This window comes from Hemitrygon akajei, chromosome 10 (assembly GCF_048418815.1).
Source record: "Hemitrygon akajei chromosome 10, sHemAka1.3, whole genome shotgun sequence".
Classification (NCBI taxonomy): domain Eukaryota; kingdom Metazoa; phylum Chordata; class Chondrichthyes; order Myliobatiformes; family Dasyatidae; genus Hemitrygon; species Hemitrygon akajei.
This window is the reverse complement of record NC_133133.1, coordinates 94,440,897-94,459,491: the sequence shown is the minus strand read 5'-3', so window position 1 is coordinate 94,459,491 and position 18,595 is coordinate 94,440,897. Positions and strand designations below refer to the sequence as shown.

The 18,595-nt window shown below is 46.7% G+C and overlaps 1 protein-coding gene across 4 annotated transcripts in view; it reads right to left on the bottom strand.

The window, feature by feature from the left end:
* Window positions 1-18,595, bottom strand: part of LOC140734547 (sodium/hydrogen exchanger 2-like) — a 573,522-nt gene that overhangs the window by 105,029 nt on the left and 449,898 nt on the right. For all 4 annotated transcript variants that reach the window (XM_073058669.1, XM_073058670.1, XM_073058671.1 and 1 more), the window contains exon 6: window positions 823-912. In XM_073058669.1, the coding sequence (XP_072914770.1) occupies window positions 823-912 (90 nt within the window). The remainder of the gene's footprint in view (window positions 1-822; window positions 913-18,595) is intronic.

The following is an 18,595-nucleotide window of genomic DNA, read 5'->3' as shown; positions in this document are numbered from 1 at the left end:
TTGGTTTTTATAGCACTGTACCGTAATGACCCTGATTTTCCCGACTTCCTGGATTATCACTGTGTGATTCATCAGCAGGCCTTGGCTGGGAAGTTCGTGGACTTTTCTCATGTAATAACACTGGTGGTCAAACTGATAAACTTGATTCCAGCAAAAGTGCTTCAGCACCGCTTATTCAAGGCGTTATGGCCTGTTTGATATGCTAGTTACAGTGTTTACTTGGTAAAGTTAATTTGAAAGTTTGACAAAAGCATTCTATGTAATTAAAATGCAATTAGCCCAAATAAAGGGCCTCAAGTTGGAAGTGCAATCTGAGCTGCTTTTTCTCTGAGTGATTTAGTAGGTCGATCTTGCCTTTCACTACGGTGGAGGTAGGGGATCTTGGGCTTAAAAAGGTTGGTGACCACTACTATATACTAAGACAAACGTTTAACTAACTGACGCTAAATAATACCGGATGTACCTGTTCCAACTTAGAGAACTTACGTTTTTTTTTTGATTCCCGATCCACGGTAACCTACGCACATCCTCCCGTATACTTTAAATCATTTCTAGATTACTTATAATACCTAATACAATGTAAATGCTATGTAAATAGTTGTTATACTGTATTGTTTAGGGAATAATGACAAGAAAAAAAAAGTCTGTACAGTGCTGGAGAGAAAAATTCCGGGTTTTCCCGATGCACGGTTAGTTGAATCCGCACATGCAGAACCCGCGGATAAGGAGGGCCAACTGTATACATTGCAAAAAAACATGGCACCATAATTGCAGGATTGCAGTAACACCATGACTGGCTGCTCCTCAAGGGTTTAAACTTACCCGAATGTGAATTTGCTCACTGACTGTGGGAGGGGATTGGCTTGTTCTTTTAACTTCCAGCAACTCAACCAATGGTTTAATTGTCATGCCCTGTGACGATTGAAGAAAGAGAGAAATCTTTTCACTTTCTGAATCAGCAGCAAATTAACTAATCCTCATTGTGCAAAATACTGAATAAACTCAGCTGCACTGTGTGTCCTTTTACAAGAAAATGTTCAACAAAAGGAGGATTGTCACCTTCATCACATCAGTAGTGGGTATCCCAATGCACTGGCCATTGACATAAAATCACAGTAATATCCATACACATATCTCTATTGACAATAAATAACAGTAATATCCATACACATAACTCTATTGACATTAAATCACAGTAAAATCCATATGCATAAGTGTGAGGTGCTACATTTTGGTAGGACTAATCAAAACAGAACATACTGATCAACACTGCGTGTTGCTTGGACACAGTGGCACTGACAAGCTCCTGCAGTCCAGACCTGGAAAGTTGGTGAAGTGTCGTCCCTATTATCTGCCACGGGAATTCACCTCGCTCATACTGACAGTGGTCTACATTCCCCCCCAGGCGGACGTGGAGTGTGCTGTGAATACACTGTATGCTAACATCAGTGAACTTGAGACCAGGTATCCGGAGGCTTTGCTCATTACAGCCGGGGACTTTAACCAGACCAACCTCAGAAAAGCACTGCCGAAGTTACACCAACACGTCTCCTGCTCCACTAGAGGCCCAAATATACTTGACCACTGCTACACAGCAGTCAAGGGTGCCTACCGTTCCGTCCCACGACCTCACTTCAGAAAATCGGACCATCCTTCTTCTCCTTCCAGCTTACAAACAGAAACTGAAGCGGGAGGTACACAGTGTCAAACGTGGTGTCGCATTGGACAGAGGATACAGATGAGGTCCTCCGTGACTGCTTTGAATCAGTGGACTGGTGAGTATTCAAGGACTCGGCAGCTAACCTCGATGAGTTAGCCTCAGCTGTCACAGACTTTATCTGGAAATGCACAGAGGACTGTGTGTCTCGCAAGATGATCCAGGTATTCCCTAACCGGAAACCTTGGATGAACTATGAGGTCCTGTCCCTTTTGAAGGCTAGAGCTGCAGCATTTAGGTCTGGGCATACCAGTCGCTACACGGAATCCAGGCATGAACTCCGGAAAACCATTAAGGGCGCCAAGAGGCAATATCGAGCCAAGTTGGAAGCTCAGACTAACCAGAGGGATACCAGTAGACTGTGGCAGAGTCTAAATGAGATCACTGGGAGCAAAGAAAAGGCTGGGAATATCAATAACTGTAGCGCTTCTCTTCCTGATGAATTTAACGTATTCTACACAAGATGAAACAGACCTGGTGGCATCAAGATTCACCGTCATCGAGGAAGATGTTAGAAGAGCCTTCCTGAAGATAAATCCAAGGAAGACGACGGCCCCAGATGGTGTCCCGGGAGGGGTTCTCCGGGCCTGTGTAAGCGAGCTAGCTGGAGTGTTTGCTGACATCTTCAACTGCACCTTGCTTCAGTCTAAGATCCCCTCATGTTTTAAGAAAGCAGTGATAATCCCAGTGCCGAAGAAAGGCAAGGTGGCATGCCTGAATGACTATCGACCTGTGGTTCTGACATCAATTGCTATGAAGTGCTTTGTTCAATTGGTTATGGCATACATAGACCATAGCCTACCGGTCAACCTCAACGCTTTGCAATTTGCCTACTGGAACAACAGGTCAATGGCAGATGCCATCTCTCTGGCACTACATTCCTCCTTAGAACACCTGGAGAATAAAGACGCATATGTAAGGCTCCTTTTCATTGACTACAGCTCTGCCTTTAATACCATCATTCCAAATAAACTGATTCCTGAGCTCCGGAACATGGGTCTTAGCACTCAGATCTTCAGCTGGATCTTCAACTTCCTCACAGACAGGACCCAGGCTGTAAAGATCGGGGATAAGCTCTCCTATACAATCACTCTGAGCACAGGTGCCCCACAAGGCCATGTACTCAGCCCCCTGCTGTACTCACTGTACACCCGTGATTGTGTAGCCAAGTTTCCATCGAACTCAATATATAAGTTTGCTGATGACACCACAATTGTAGGCCGTATCTTGGGTAATGATGAGTCTGAGTACAGAGAGGAAATTAAGAACCTGGTGGCATGGTGTGAAGACAATAACCTATCCCTCAATGTCAGCAAGATGAAGGAATTGGTTGTTGACTTCAGAAGGAGTAGCAGACCGCACAACCCCATCTACATTGGTGGTGTGCAGGTGGACAGGTCAAAAGCTTTAAGTTCCTCGGGGTGAATATCACAAATGACCTGACTTGGTCTAACCAAGCAGAGTCCATTGCCAAGAAGGCCCACCAGCGCTTTTACTTCCTGAGAAAGCTGAAGAAATCTGGCCTGTCCCCTAAAACTCTCACAAATTTTTATAGATGCACCATAGAAAGCATTCTTCTAGGGTGCATCACAACCTGGTATGGAAGTTGTCCTGTCCAAGACCGGAAGAAGCTGCAGAAGCTTGTGAACATAGTCCAGCACATCACACAAACCAATCTTCCATTCTTGGACTCACTTTACACCACACGCTGTCAGAGCAGTGCTGCCAGGATAATCAAGGACACGACCCACCCAGCCAACACACTTTTTGTCCCTCTTCCCTCCGGGAGAAGGTTCAGGAGCTTGAAGATTCGTAAGGCCAGATTTGGGAACAGCTTCTTTCCAACTGTGATAAGACTGCTGAACGGATCCTGACCCAGATCTGGGCCGTAACTTCCAAATATCCGGACCCGACTTGCACTACCTTACTTTCCCTTTTCTATTTTCTAATTATGATTTATAATTTAAATTTTTATTATATTTACTTTGATTTGTACTCCAGGAAGCGCGAAGCACAGAATCAAATATCGCTGTGATGATTGTATGCTCTAGTATCAATTGTTTGGTGACAATAAAGTAAAGTACATGGTAAATGGTAGGGCATTGAGGAATGCAGTAGAACAGAGTGATCTAGGAATAATGGTGCATAGTTCCCTGAAGGTGGAATCTGATGTGGATAGGGTGGTAAAAAAAAGCTTTTGGTATGCTGGCCTTTATAAATCAGAGCATTGAGTATAGGAGTTGGGATGTAATGTTAAAATTGCACAAGGCATTGGTAAGGCCAAATTGGAGTATTGTGTACAGTTCTGGTCACCGAATTAGAGGAAAGATGTCAACAAAGTAGAGAGAGTACAGAGGAGAGTTACTAGAATGTTACCTGGGTATCAGCACCTAAGTTACAGAGAAAGATTTAACAAGTTAGGTCTTTATTCTTTGGAGTGTAGAAGGTTGAGGTGAGACTTGATAGAGGTATTTAAAATTATGAGGGGGATAGATAGAGTTGACGTGGATAGGCTTTCAGGGGAGATTCAAACAAAAGGACATGAGTTGAAAGTTAAGGGGCAAAAATTTAGAGGTAACGTGAGGGGGAACTTGTTTACTCAGAGAGTGGTAGCTGTGTGGAATGAGCTTCCAGTAGAAGTGGTAGAGACAGGTTCGATATTATCATTTTTTTTAAAAATGGATAGGTATATGGACAGGAAAGGAATGGAGGGCTATGGGCTGAGTGCAGGTAGATGGGACTAGGTGAGAGTAAGCGTTCGGCACAGACTAGAAGGGCCAAGATGGCCTGTTTCCGTGCTGTAATTGTTATATGTTTATATCTCTATTAACATTATATTGAGCAAATAATGAATATCAAGGCGACAAATTTCCATTATGGATGCAATTAAAAGACAGACAAAGCCCTAGTTTCCATTTGCTATTTGTGTTCAAAGCTTTTTTTTTCTATCGATGAATGATGATATCATTTGAAGTATTTTGAAAGTGCTTTAAGAACATTCTTGATACAGTTAACAGTGATAGTCGGATTGGTCTCTGAAGACTGGGGTTTTCCCTCTCAAAAAAGTAAGCACATTCATAATCACAATGTATCCACTCTAAATAACTAAAACTAACTTTAGAAAGCTTCAGAATCTAAAACTAACTTTAGAATCTTTTCCTGTTTTATCAGATGTAATCAGATTCTTAACGAAGTGAACAAAATGCGTATATTAATATCCTAAACTTAAATGTAAGAGCCTTAATGTAAGAGCCATATATGCAAACAATGGACAATTGAGGAGATAGAGCAACAGACAAAGTGCCTGAAGAACCCAATGGATCAGACAGCATCTGTAGAAGGAAATGAACAGTCGGTATTTCAGTTCGTCAACTTCTATTTCCTGTCCAGTTCAATATGTGGTATGGCTACAATTTGTGAGATGTTGGGAAGCTCCACTCATGTGCACATTAGTTAGGTTTAAAATTCCTTGAACACTTGAGTAAGCTCTGCTGAATAGAACTTTAGAAATGTTCAGTTTACACATTCAATCTAAATTTGTTGCTGTCATACTTTAATGGAGAACATCCCCAGAGTTAATGAGTAGACAAGGACTTCAGTAAGGCCATTTATAAGGTTCCACATGGAAGGTTCCATGGAACCCAGGGAGAGCTGGCTAATTGGCTACAACAATATTGAAAGCAGAGCGTGATGGTAGAAGGTTGTTTCTTGGACTGGGAGACCCATAACTTGTCATGTGCCTCAGACATTGGTGCTGACTCCATCGAGATCTATCATCTATAGATGACACTAAAATAGATCATGTAGTGGACCATGAGTATGATTAGCAAATATGACAAAGAGATCTTCATCAGCTGAGTAAGTGAGCCAAGGAACAGCAAAATGGACTTTCATTATGAGGTGTTGTAATTTGGATTTTCACAGTAAATGGCAGAGGCATGGGAAGTGCTTTAGAAAAGAGAGACCTTGCAGAACAAGTATATGGTTCACTGTAAGTGGAGTCACAGGTCGACAGGGGAAGAAGAAAGCATTTGGCATGCTGGACTTCATTTGCCAAGGCATTGAATGTAAAATTGGGGAGGTATGGTACAGCTGCTGAGAACGATGGTGAAGCCGCATTAGGAGTATAATGTTCAGCTTTGGTCATCCTATGATAGAAAATATGTTACTAAAATGGAAAGATTGCATAAAAAATTACAAGATGCTGCCAGGACTTGAAGCACAGAATTATAGAGAGAGATTGGACAGACTAGGACCACAAAGAAGACACAACAGTGCCTCTACTTTCATAGAACTTTGCATAGATCTGGCATGTAATCTAAAGCTTTGACAAACTTCTTTAGATGCACAGTGCTGAGTATTCTGATTAGATGCATCATGGCCTGGTATGGAAATTCCTCTGCCCAGGAATGAAAAAAAATTGACAAATGGTGGTGCATAAGCCCAGTCCATCAGGCTAGGAACAGCTGGTACCCTATAAACATCGGTCAGGAACAGCTGGTACCCTATAACCAACGGTCAGGAAAAGCTGGTACCCTATAACCATTGGTCAGGAACAGCTGGTACCCTATAACCATCAGTCAGGAACAGCTGGCACCCTATAACCATCGGGGCAGGAACAGCTGGTACCCTATAACAATCGGTCAGGAACACTTGGTACCCTATGACCATCGGTCAGAAAGAGCTGGTACCCTATAACCAACGGTCAGGAATAGCTGGTACCCTATAACCATTGGTTTAGGAACAGCTGGTACCCTATAACCAACGGTCAGGAACAGCTGATACCCTATAACCATCAGTCAGGAACAGCTGGTACCCTATAACCATCGGTCAGGAACAGCTGGTACCCTATAACCATTGGTTTAGGAACAGCTGGCACCCTTTAACCATCGGTCAGGAACAGCTGGTATCCTATAACCATCAGTCCGGAACAGTTTGCACGCTATAACCAGCCGTCAGGAAGAGCTGGCACCCTATAACCATCGAGTCAGGAACAGCTGGTACCCAATAACCATCGAGTCAGGAACAGCTGGTACCCAATAACCATCAGTGAGGAACAGCTGGTACCTGATAACCATCAGTGAGGAACAGCTGGTACCCTATAACCATCGGTCAGGAACAGCTGGTACCCTATAACCATCAGTCAGGAACAGCTGGTACCTGATAACCATCAATTCAGGAACAGCTGGCACCCTATAACCATCGGTCAGGAACAGCTGGTACCTGATAACCATCGAGTCTGGAACCGCTGGTACCCTATAACCATTGTTCAGGAACAGCTGGTACCTGATAACCGTCGGTCAGGAACAGCTGGTACCTGATAACCATTGGTTTAGGAACAGCTGGGACCCAATAACCATTGGTCAGGAACTGCTGGTACCTGATAACCGTCGAGTCAGGAACAGCTGGTATTCTATAACCATTGGTCAGGAACAGCTGGTACCTGATAACCATTGGTCAGGAACAGCTGGTATCCTATAACCATCGGTCAGGAACTGCTGGTACCTGATAACCATCGAGTCAGGAACAGCTGGTACCCTATAACCATCGGTCAGGAACAGCTGGTACCCGATAACCATCGGTCAGGAACAGCTGGTACCCTATAACCAGCCATCAGGAAGAGCTGGTACCCTATAACCAATGGTCAGGAACAGCTGGTACCCTATAACCAATGGTCAGGAACACCTGATACCCTATAACTATCAGGCCCCTGATCAGCATAGATGACTTCCCTCACCACAACATTGAACTGATTTCACAATCAACTCACTTTCAAGAATTCTGCAATTTAAGTTCTCAGTAATTTTTAAACTTGTTAATTTTTGCACAATTTGCTTTCTTTTGGACATCGGTTCTTTGTTTACATATAGTTTTACATAAATTCTATCGTTTCTATTAATTTTCTGTAAATCCTAGAAGAAAATGGACCCCAAGATAGTGTACGGTCATGTATGTATACATACTTTCATATTAAGTTTACTTTGACTTTATTGCATAGACTATAGGAGACGGGGAAGTGATCTTATGGATGTGTATAAATCATGAGGAGCATATATAGGGCAAGTGTACTCAGTCTTTATTCCAGAGTTCAGGCATCAAGAACTGGAGGACACAAGTTCAAAGTGAGAGTGGAAATATTTAAGAGGAACCTGAGGGTTAAATTTTTACACAAAGTTGTATCTATGTGGAATCAGTTGCAAGAGGAGGTAGTTGAGGCAGGTTTGGACAGTAACAACTTTTAAAAATCTTTAATTCTGCATTCAGCTTTTGTTTTACTTTGGTACACTGATGTGATGAAATGATCTGAGTGTGTGGCATGCAAATCAAAGTTTTTACTCTCTTTCAGTGCATCTGATACCAATAAACCAATTTACAGTAATTTACGGTGGTGCAACTTCATCAACAAGATGGATCTCATAGCTTTTGAAGAAGGTATCTATATCGCCATGGGGCTTCTGAGTTGTTCACGTGGAACAACCTTCTTTTGAAGGAATAATAGGAACAACAGAGAAAGAAGCGATTTCCCTAAACACTAGTAACGTAAATTATCCTCAGTTTAAATATAAAGTAAACTGCAGATGTTGTTGGTTGGCATCATCTGTCTCGAAGGACAATGAGTTATGATCATCATCACAAGCCTGGGCAGAGGGTATGGAGATCCTGAGATGTCCAGTTGCCAAGATCTCCCTCTCAGCCTCACAAGTGGAGTCCAAAGGAAAGTTTATAAAGCAATATGTTTGGCACCAGCTTGGCTGCAAGAACTGCCAGAAGGATGTTTAATGACGTCCGGCCGCCTTGGGGCTCCACACTGGATTTGCTCCCATAGCCTTTGTCCCTCCTGAGGCTGTTCACAAGGCAGTGAGTGGGGCTATTTACCCATAGCTGGTTCACAAGCACCAGGGCCTCTCCACGCACCGGTGGGTTTGCGTGCTGTTTGTACAGAGGCCAGACCTCCTCCTGTCCTCTATAGTTCAGCCTGAGTCTGAAAGGAGTTCAGTTTCCATGTGTCGCCAATGAAGAGGCACTACATGAGGCTTGCTGTTGGAGTGGCTGTGTACTGCCAGGGAGAGACTTACACACTCAGCTCTCCTTTTCACAAGACTGCTAGCCAGCGGTAGAAGCTGAAAATGAGAGTGACAAGCACTACCCACTACACTACCACATTATACATCTCACAGGGACGATTTCATATATGTGAAATAATTCCATATTGCCCATAAGTACTCCAAAGTAAAGCCAACTTAACAGACATTAAAGAGAAAATAGCAAACAAAAGATAAATCTGTAACATTATTAACAAAAAGTAATGACAGTGGGGCAAGGAGACATACTGAACCCAAAATTAACATCAACATACAGAAGTATCAACTCCAATTACAGTCAGTAAGTCAATAAAGAGAAAACTAGAAATGTTACACACAGAAAACCCAGTTCCAAGGTGCAATGTAGCTCGATCCTAACTATAACAAGGCGAGGGCAATCTTGCTAATTTTTTGCAATATTACTGCAACTGTAATATTGCAGTTACAACAATATTTTTCACTCACATTTATAACAGAAGGTTGTGCCTTTGGTCAAAAAATAATGATCTTTTGCAGCTACCAGGATGCTGAGAGAACAACATACCGAGGATGTTCTCTCCTATTGTGGTGTAGATTGACTGGACCAGACATTTCCCCTGTTGTGGTGTGGATTGTCTGGACCGGACATTTCCCCTGTTGTGGTGTGGATTGACTGGACCGGACATTTCTCCTGTTGTGGTGTGGATTGACTGGACCTGACATTTCTCCTGTTGTGGTGTGGATTGTCTGGATTTGACATTTCTCCTGTTGTGGTGTGGATTGACTGGACCTGACATTTCTCCTGTTGTGGTGTGGATTGACTGGGCCGGACATTTCCCCTCTTGTGGTGTGGATCGACTGGACCGGACATTTCCCCTGTTGTGGTGTGGATTGTCTGGACCTGACATTTCTCCTGTTGTGGTGTGGATTGACTGGACCTGACATTTCTCCTGTTGTGGTGTGGATTGACTGGGCCGGACATTTCCCCTCTTGTGGTGTGGAATGACTGGACCAGACATTTCCCCTGTTGTGGTGTGGATTGACTGGACCTGACATTTCCCCTGTTGTGGTGTGGATTGTCTGGACTTGACATTTCCCCATTTGTGGTGTGGATTGACTGGACTTGACAGTTCCCCTGTTGTGGTGTGGATTGACTGGTCCGGACAGTTCCCCTGTTGTGGTGTGGATTGACTGGACCTGACATTTCTCCTGTTGTGGTGTGGATTGACTGGACCGGACAGTTCCCCTGTTGTGCTGTGGATTGACTGGACCTGACATTTCTCCTGTTGTGGTGTGGATAGACTGGGCCGGACATTTCCCCTGTTGTGGTGTGGATAGACTGGGCCGGACATTTCCCCTGTTGTGGTGTGGATTGACTGGACCTGACATTTCCCCTGTTGTGGTGTGGATTGTCTGGACTTGACAGTTCCCCTGTTGTGGTGTGGATTGACTGGACCTGACATTTCTCCTGTTGTGGTGTGTATTGACTGGACCTGACATTTCCCCTGTTGTGGTGTGGATTGTCTGGACTTGACAGTTCCCCTGTTGTGGTGTGGATTGACTGGACCTGACATTTCTCCTGTTGTGGTGTGGATTGACTGGACCGGACATTTCTCCTGTTGTGGTGTGGATTGACTGGACCTGACATTTCTCCTGTTGTGGTGTGGATTGACTGGACCGGACATTTCCCTTGTTGTGGTGTGGATTGTCTGGACTTGACAGTTCCCCTGTTGTGGTGTGGATTGACTGGACCTGACATTTCTCCTGTTGTGGTGTGGATTGACTGGACCGGACATTTCTCCTGTTCTGGTGTGGATTGACTGGACCTGACATTTCCCCTGTTGTGGTGTGGATTGACTGGACCTGACATTTCCCCTGTTGTGGTGTGGATTGTCTGGACTTGACAGTTCCCCTGTGGTGGTGTGGATTGTCTGGACTTGACAGTTCCCCTGTTGTGGTGTGGATTGACTGGACCTGACATTTCTCCTGTTGTGGTGTGGATTGACTGGGCCGGACATTTCCCCTGTTGTGGTGTGGATTGACTGGACCTGACATTTCCCCTGTTGTGGTGTGGATTGACTGGACCTGACATTTCCCCTGTTGTGGTGTGGATTGTCTGGACTTGACAGTTCCCCTGTTGTGGTGTGGATTGACTGGACCTGACATTTCTCCTGTTGTGGTGTGGATTGACTGGACCGGACATTTCTCCTGTTGTGGTGTGGATTGTCTGGACTTGACATTTCCCCTGTTGTGGTGTGGATTGACTGTACCGGACATTTCCCCTGCTGTGGTGTGGATTGACTGGACCTGACATTTCTCCTGTTGTGGTGTGGATTGACTGGGCCGGACATTTCCCCTATTGTGGTGTGGATTGACTGGACCTGACATTTCCCCTGTTGTGGTGTGGATTGACTGGACCGGACAAATCTCCTGTTGTGGTGTGGATTGACTGCACCTGACATTTCTCCTGTTGTGGTGTGGATTGACTGGACCTGACATTTCTCCTGTTGTGGTGTGGATTGACTGGACCGGACATTTCCCCTGTTGTGGTGTGGATTGACTGGACCGGACATTTCCCCTGTTGTGGTGTGGATTGACTGGACCTGACATTTCCCCTGTTGTGGTGTGGATTGACTGGACCTGACATTTCCCCTGTTGTGGTGTGGATTGACTGGACCGGACATTTCCCCTGTTGTGGTGTGGATTGACTGCACCTGACATTTCTCCTGTTGTGGTGTGGAATGACTGGACCGGACATTTCTCCTGTTGTGGTGTGGATTGACTGCACCTGACATTTTTCCTGTTGTGGTGTGGATTGTCTGGACCGGACATTTCCCCTGTTGTGGTGTGGATTGACTGCACCTGACATTTCTCCTGTTGTGGTGTGGATTGACTGGACCGGACATTTCTCCTGTTGTGGTGTGGATTGACTGGACCTGACATTTCTCCTGTTGTGGTGTGGATTGACTGGACCGGACATTTCTCCTGTTGTGGTGTGGATTGACTGGACCGGACATTTCTCCTGTTGTGGTGTGGATTGACTGCACCTGACATTTCTCCTGTTGTGGTGTGGATTGACTGGACCGGTCATTTCTCCTGTTGTGGTGTGGATTGACTGGACCGGTCATTTCTCCTGTTGTGGTGTGGATTGTCTGGACCGGACATTTCTCCTGTTGTGGTGTGGATTGACTGGTCCGGACATTTCACCTGTTGTGGTGTGGATTGACTGGACCGGACATTTCACCTGTTGTGGTGTGGATTGCTGGTCCTGACATTTCGCCTGTTGTGGTGTGGATTGTCTGGACTTGACATTTCTCCTGTTGTGGTGTGGATTGTCTGGACTTGACATTTCTCCTGTTGTGGTGTGGATTGCTGGTCCTGACATTTCCCCTGTTGTGGTGTGGATTGACTGCACCTGACATTTCTCCTGTTGTGGTGTGGATTGACTGGACCGGACATTTCTCCTGTTGTGGTGTGGATTGACTGCACCTGACATTTCTCCTGTTGTGGTGTGGATTGACTGGACCGGACATTTCTCCTGTTGTGGTGTGGATTGACTGCACCTGACATTTTTCCTGTTGTGGTGTGGATTGTCTGGACCAGACATTTCCCCTGTTGTGGTGTGGATTGACTGCACCTGACATTTCTCCTGTTGTGGTGTGGATTGACTGCACCGGACATTTCTCCTGTTGTGGTGTGGATTGACTGGACCTGACATTTCTCCTGTTGTGGTGTGGATTGACTGGACCGGACATTTCTCCTGTTGTGGTGTGGATTGACTGCACCTGACATTTCTCCTGTTGTGGTGTGGATTGACTGGACCGGACATTTCTCCTGTTGTGGTGTGGATTGACTGGACCGGACATTTCTCCTGTTGTGGTGTGGATTGACTGGACCAGACATTTCCCCTGTTGTGGTGTGGATTGACTGGACCTGACATTTCCCCTGTTGTGGTGTGGATTGTCTGGACTTGACATTTCTCCAGTTGTGGTGTGGATTGTCTGGACAGCACATTTCTCCTGTTGTGGTGTGGATTGACTGGACCTGACATTTCCCCTGTTGTTGTGTGGATTGACTGGACTTGACATTTCCCCTGTTGTGGTGTGGATTGACTGAACTGGACATTTCCCCTGTTGTGGTGTGGATTGACTGGACCTGACATTTCCCCTGTTGTGGTGTGGATTGACTGGACCTGACATTTCCCCTGTTGTGGTGTGGATTGACTGGACTTGACATTTCCCCTGTTGTGGTGTGGATTGACTGAACTGGACATTTCCCCTGTTGTGGTGTGGAATGTCTGGACTTGACATTTCCCCTGTTGTGGTCTGGATTGACTGGACTGGACATTTCTCCTGTTGTGGTGTGGATTGACTGGGCCGGACATTTCCCCTGTTGTTGTGTGGATTGACTGGACCGAACATTTCTCCTGTTGTGTTGTGGATTGACTGGACTTGACATTTCCCCTGTTGTGGTCAGGATTGACTGGACCGTACATTTCTCCTGTTGTGGTGTGGATTGACTGGACCGGACATTTCTCCTGTTGTGGTGTGGATTGTCTGGACTTGACATTTCCCCTGTTGTGGTCTGGATTGACTGGACCGGACATTTCTCCTGTTGTGGTGTGGATTGACTGGACCTGACATTTCTCCTGTTGTGGTCTGGATTGACTGGACCGGACATTTCTCCTGTTGTGGTGTGGATTGACAGGACCTGACATTTCCCCTGTTGTGGTGTGGATTGTCTGGACTTGACATTTCCCCTGTTGTGGTCTGGATTGACTGGACCGGACATTTCTCCTGTTGTGGTGTGGATTGACTGGGCCGGACATTTCTCCTGTTGTGGTGTGGATTGACTGGGCCGGACATTTCTCCTGTTGTGGTGTGGATTGACTGGGCCGGACATTTCTCCTGTTGTGGTGTGAATTGACTGGTCCGGACATTTCACCTGTTGTGGTGTGGATTGACAGGACCTGACATTTCCCCTGTTGTGGTCTGGATTGACTGGACCGGACATTTCTCCTGTTGTGGTGTGGATTGACTGGGCCGGACATTTCTCCTGTTGTGGTGTGAATTGACTGGTCCGGACATTTCTCCTGTTGTGGTGTGGATTGACTGGGCCGGACATTTCCCCTGTTGTGGTGTGGATTGTCTGGACTTGACAGTTCCCCTGTTGTGGTGTGGATTGACTGGACCTGACATTTCTCCTGTTGTGGTGTGTATTGACTGGACCTGACATTTCTCCTGTTGTGGTGTGGATTGTCTGGACTTGACAGTTCCCCTGTTGTGGTGTGGATTGACTGGACCGGACATTTCTCCTGTTGTGGTGTGTATTGACTGGACCGGACATTTCTCCTGTTCTGGTGTGGATTGACTGGACCTGACATTTCCCCTGTTGTGGTGTGGATTGACTGGACCTGACATTTCCCCTGTTGTGGTGTGGATTGTCTGGACTTGACAGTTCCCCTGTGGTGGTGTGGATTGTCTGAACTTGACAGTTCCCCTGTTGTGGTGTGGATTGACTGGACCTGACATTTCTCCTGTTGTGGTGTGGATTGACTGGGCCGGACATTTCCCCTGTTGTGGTGTGGATTGACTGGACCTGACATTTCCCCTGTTGTGGTGTGGATTGACTGGACCTGACATTTCCCCTGTTGTGGTGTGGATTGTCTGGACTTGACAGTTCCCCTGTTGTGGTGTGGATTGACTGGACCTGACATTTCTCCTGTTGTGGTGTGGATTGACTGGACCGGACATTTCTCCTGTTGTGGTGTGGATTGTCTGGACTTGACATTTCCCCTGTTGTGGTGTGGATTGACTGTACCGGACATTTCCCCTGCTGTGGTGTGGATTGACTGGACCTGACATTTCTCCTGTTGTGGTGTGGATTGACTGGGCCGGACATTTCCCCTATTGTGGTGTGGATTGACTGGACCTGACATTTCCCCTGTTGTGGTGTGGATTGACTGGACCGGACAAATCTCCTGTTGTGGTGTGGATTGACTGCACCTGACATTTCTCCTGTTGTGGTGTGGATTGACTGGACCTGACATTTCTCCTGTTGTGGTGTGGATTGACTGGACCGGACATTTCCCCTGTTGTGGTGTGGATTGACTGGACCGGACATTTCCCCTGTTGTGGTGTGGATTGACTGGACCTGACATTTCCCCTGTTGTGGTGTGGATTGACTGGACCTGACATTTCCCCTGTTGTGGTGTGGATTGACTGGACCGGACATTTCCCCTGTTGTGGTGTGGATTGACTGCACCTGACATTTCTCCTGTTGTGGTGTGGAATGACTGGACCGGACATTTCTCCTGTTGTGGTGTGGATTGACTGCACCTGACATTTTTCCTGTTGTGGTGTGGATTGTCTGGACCGGACATTTCCCCTGTTGTGGTGTGGATTGACTGCACCTGACATTTCTCCTGTTGTGGTGTGGATTGACTGGACCGGACATTTCTCCTGTTGTGGTGTGGATTGACTGGACCTGACATTTCTCCTGTTGTGGTGTGGATTGATTGGACCGGACATTTCTCCTGTTGTGGTGTGGATTGACTGGACCGGACATTTCTCCTGTTGTGGTGTGGATTGACTGCACCTGACATTTCTCCTGTTGTGGTGTGGATTGACTGGACCGGTCATTTCTCCTGTTGTGGTGTGGATTGACTGGACCGGTCATTTCTCCTGTTGTGGTGTGGATTGTCTGGACCGGACATTTCTCCTGTTGTGGTGTGGATTGACTGGTCCGGACATTTCACCTGTTGTGGTGTGGATTGACTGGACCGGACATTTCACCTGTTGTGGTGTGGATTGCTGGTCCTGGCATTTCGCCTGTTGTGGTGTGGATTGTCTGGACTTGACATTTCTCCTGTTGTGGTGTGGATTGTCTGGACTTGACATTTCTCCTGTTGTGGTGTGGATTGCTGGTCCTGACATTTCCCCTGTTGTGGTGTGGATTGACTGCACCTGACATTTCTCCTGTTGTGGTGTGGATTGACTGGACCGGACATTTCTCCTGTTGTGGTGTGGATTGACTGCACCTGACATTTCTCCTGTTGTGGTGTGGATTGACTGGACCGGACATTTCTCCTGTTGTGGTGTGGATTGACTGCACCTGACATTTTTCCTGTTGTGGTGTGGATTGCCTGGACCAGACATTTCCCCTGTTGTGGTGTGGATTGACTGCACCTGACATTTCTCCTGTTGTGGTGTGGATTGACTGGTCCGGACATTTCACCTGTTGTGGTGTGGATTGACTGGACCGGACATTTCACCTGTTGTGGTGTGGATTGCTGGTCCTGACATTTCGCCTGTTGTGGTGTGGATTGTCTGGACTTGACATTTCTCCTGTTGTGGTGTGGATTGTCTGGACTTGACATTTCTCCTGTTGTGGTGTGGATTGCTGGTCCTGACATTTCCCCTGTTGTGGTGTGGATTGACTGCACCTGACATTTCTCCTGTTGTGGTGTGGATTGACTGGACCGGACATTTCTCCTGTTGTGGTGTGGATTGACTGGACCTGACATTTCCCCTGTTGTGGTGTGGATTGACTGGACCTGACATTTCCCCTGTTGTGGTGTGGATTGACTGGACTTGACATTTCCCCTGTTGTGGTGTGGATTGACGGAACTGGACATTTCCCCTGTTGTGGTGTGGAATGTCTGGACTTGACATTTCCCCTGTTGTGGTCTGGATTGACTGGACTGGACATTTCTCCTGTTGTGGTGTGGATTGACTGGGCCGGACATTTCCCCTGTTGTTGTGTGGATTGACTGGACCGAACATTTCTCCTGTTGTGTTGTGGATTGACTGGACTTGACATTTCCCCTGTTGTGGTCAGGATTGACTGGACCGTACATTTCTCCTGTTGTGGTGTGGATTGACTGGACCGGACATTTCTCCTGTTGTGGTGTGGATTGTCTGGACTTGACATTTCCCCTGTTGTGGTCTGGATTGACTGGACCGGACATTTCTCCTGTTGTGGTGTGGATTGACTGGACCTGACATTTCTCCTGTTGTGGTCTGGATTGACTGGACCGGACATTTCTCCTGTTGTGGTGTGGATTGACAGGACCTGACATTTCCCCTGTTGTGGTGTGGATTGTCTGGACTTGACATTTCCCCTGTTGTGGTCTGGATTGACTGGACCGGACATTTCTCCTGTTGTGGTGTGGATTGACTGGGCCGGACATTTCTCCTGTTGTGGTGTGGATTGACTGGGCCGGACATTTCTCCTGTTGTGGTGTGGATTGACTGGGCCGGACATTTCTCCTGTTGTGGTGTGAATTGACTGGTCCGGACATTTCTCCTGTTGTGGTGTGGATTGACAGGACCTGACATTTCCCCTGTTGTGGTCTGGATTGACTGGACCGGACATTTCCCCTGTTGTGGTGTGGATTGTCTGGACTTGACAGTTCCCCTGTTGTGGTGTGGATTGACTGGACCTGACATTTCTCCTGTTGTGGTGTGTATTGACTGGACCTGACATTTCTCCTGTTGTGGTGTGGATTGTCTGGACTTGACAGTTCCCCTGTTGTGGTGTGGATTGACTGGACCGGACATTTCTCCTGTTGTGGTGTGTATTGACTGGACCGGACATTTCTCCTGTTCTGGTGTGGATTGACTGGACCTGACATTTCCCCTGTTGTGGTGTGGATTGACTGGACCTGACATTTCCCCTGTTGTGGTGTGGATTGTCTGGACTTGACAGTTCCCCTGTGGTGGTGTGGATTGTCTGAACTTGACAGTTCCCCTGTTGTGGTGTGGATTGACTGGACCTGACATTTCTCCTGTTGTGGTGTGGATTGACTGGGCCGGACATTTCCCCTGTTGTGGTGTGGATTGACTGGACCTGACATTTCCCCTGTTGTGGTGTGGATTGACTGGACCTGACATTTCCCCTGTTGTGGTGTGGATTGTCTGGACTTGACAGTTCCCCTGTTGTGGTGTGGATTGACTGGACCTGACATTTCTCCTGTTGTGGTGTGGATTGACTGGACCGGACATTTCTCCTGTTGTGGTGTGGATTGTCTGGACTTGACATTTCCCCTGTTGTGGTGTGGATTGACTGTACCGGACATTTCCCCTGCTGTGGTGTGGATTGACTGGACCTGACATTTCTCCTGTTGTGGTGTGGATTGACTGGGCCGGACATTTCCCCTATTGTGGTGTGGATTGACTGGACCTGACATTTCCCCTGTTGTGGTGTGGATTGACTGGACCGGACAAATCTCCTGTTGTGGTGTGGATTGACTGCACCTGACATTTCTCCTGTTGTGGTGTGGATTGACTGGACCTGACATTTCTCCTGTTGTGGTGTGGATTGACTGGACCGGACATTTCCCCTGTTGTGGTGTGGATTGACTGGACCGGACATTTCCCCTGTTGTGGTGTGGATTGACTGGACCTGACATTTCCCCTGTTGTGGTGTGGATTGACTGGACCTGACATTTCCCCTGTTGTGGTGTGGATTGACTGGACCGGACATTTCCCCTGTTGTGGTGTGGATTGACTGCACCTGACATTTCTCCTGTTGTGGTGTGGAATGACTGGACCGGACATTTCTCCTGTTGTGGTGTGGATTGACTGCACCTGACATTTTTCCTGTTGTGGTGTGGATTGTCTGGACCGGACATTTCCCCTGTTGTGGTGTGGATTGACTGCACCTGACATTTCTCCTGTTGTGGTGTGGATTGACTGGACCGGACATTTCTCCTGTTGTGGTGTGGATTGACTGGACCTGACATTTCTCCTGTTGTGGTGTGGATTGATTGGACCGGACATTTCTCCTGTTGTGGTGTGGATTGACTGGACCGGAC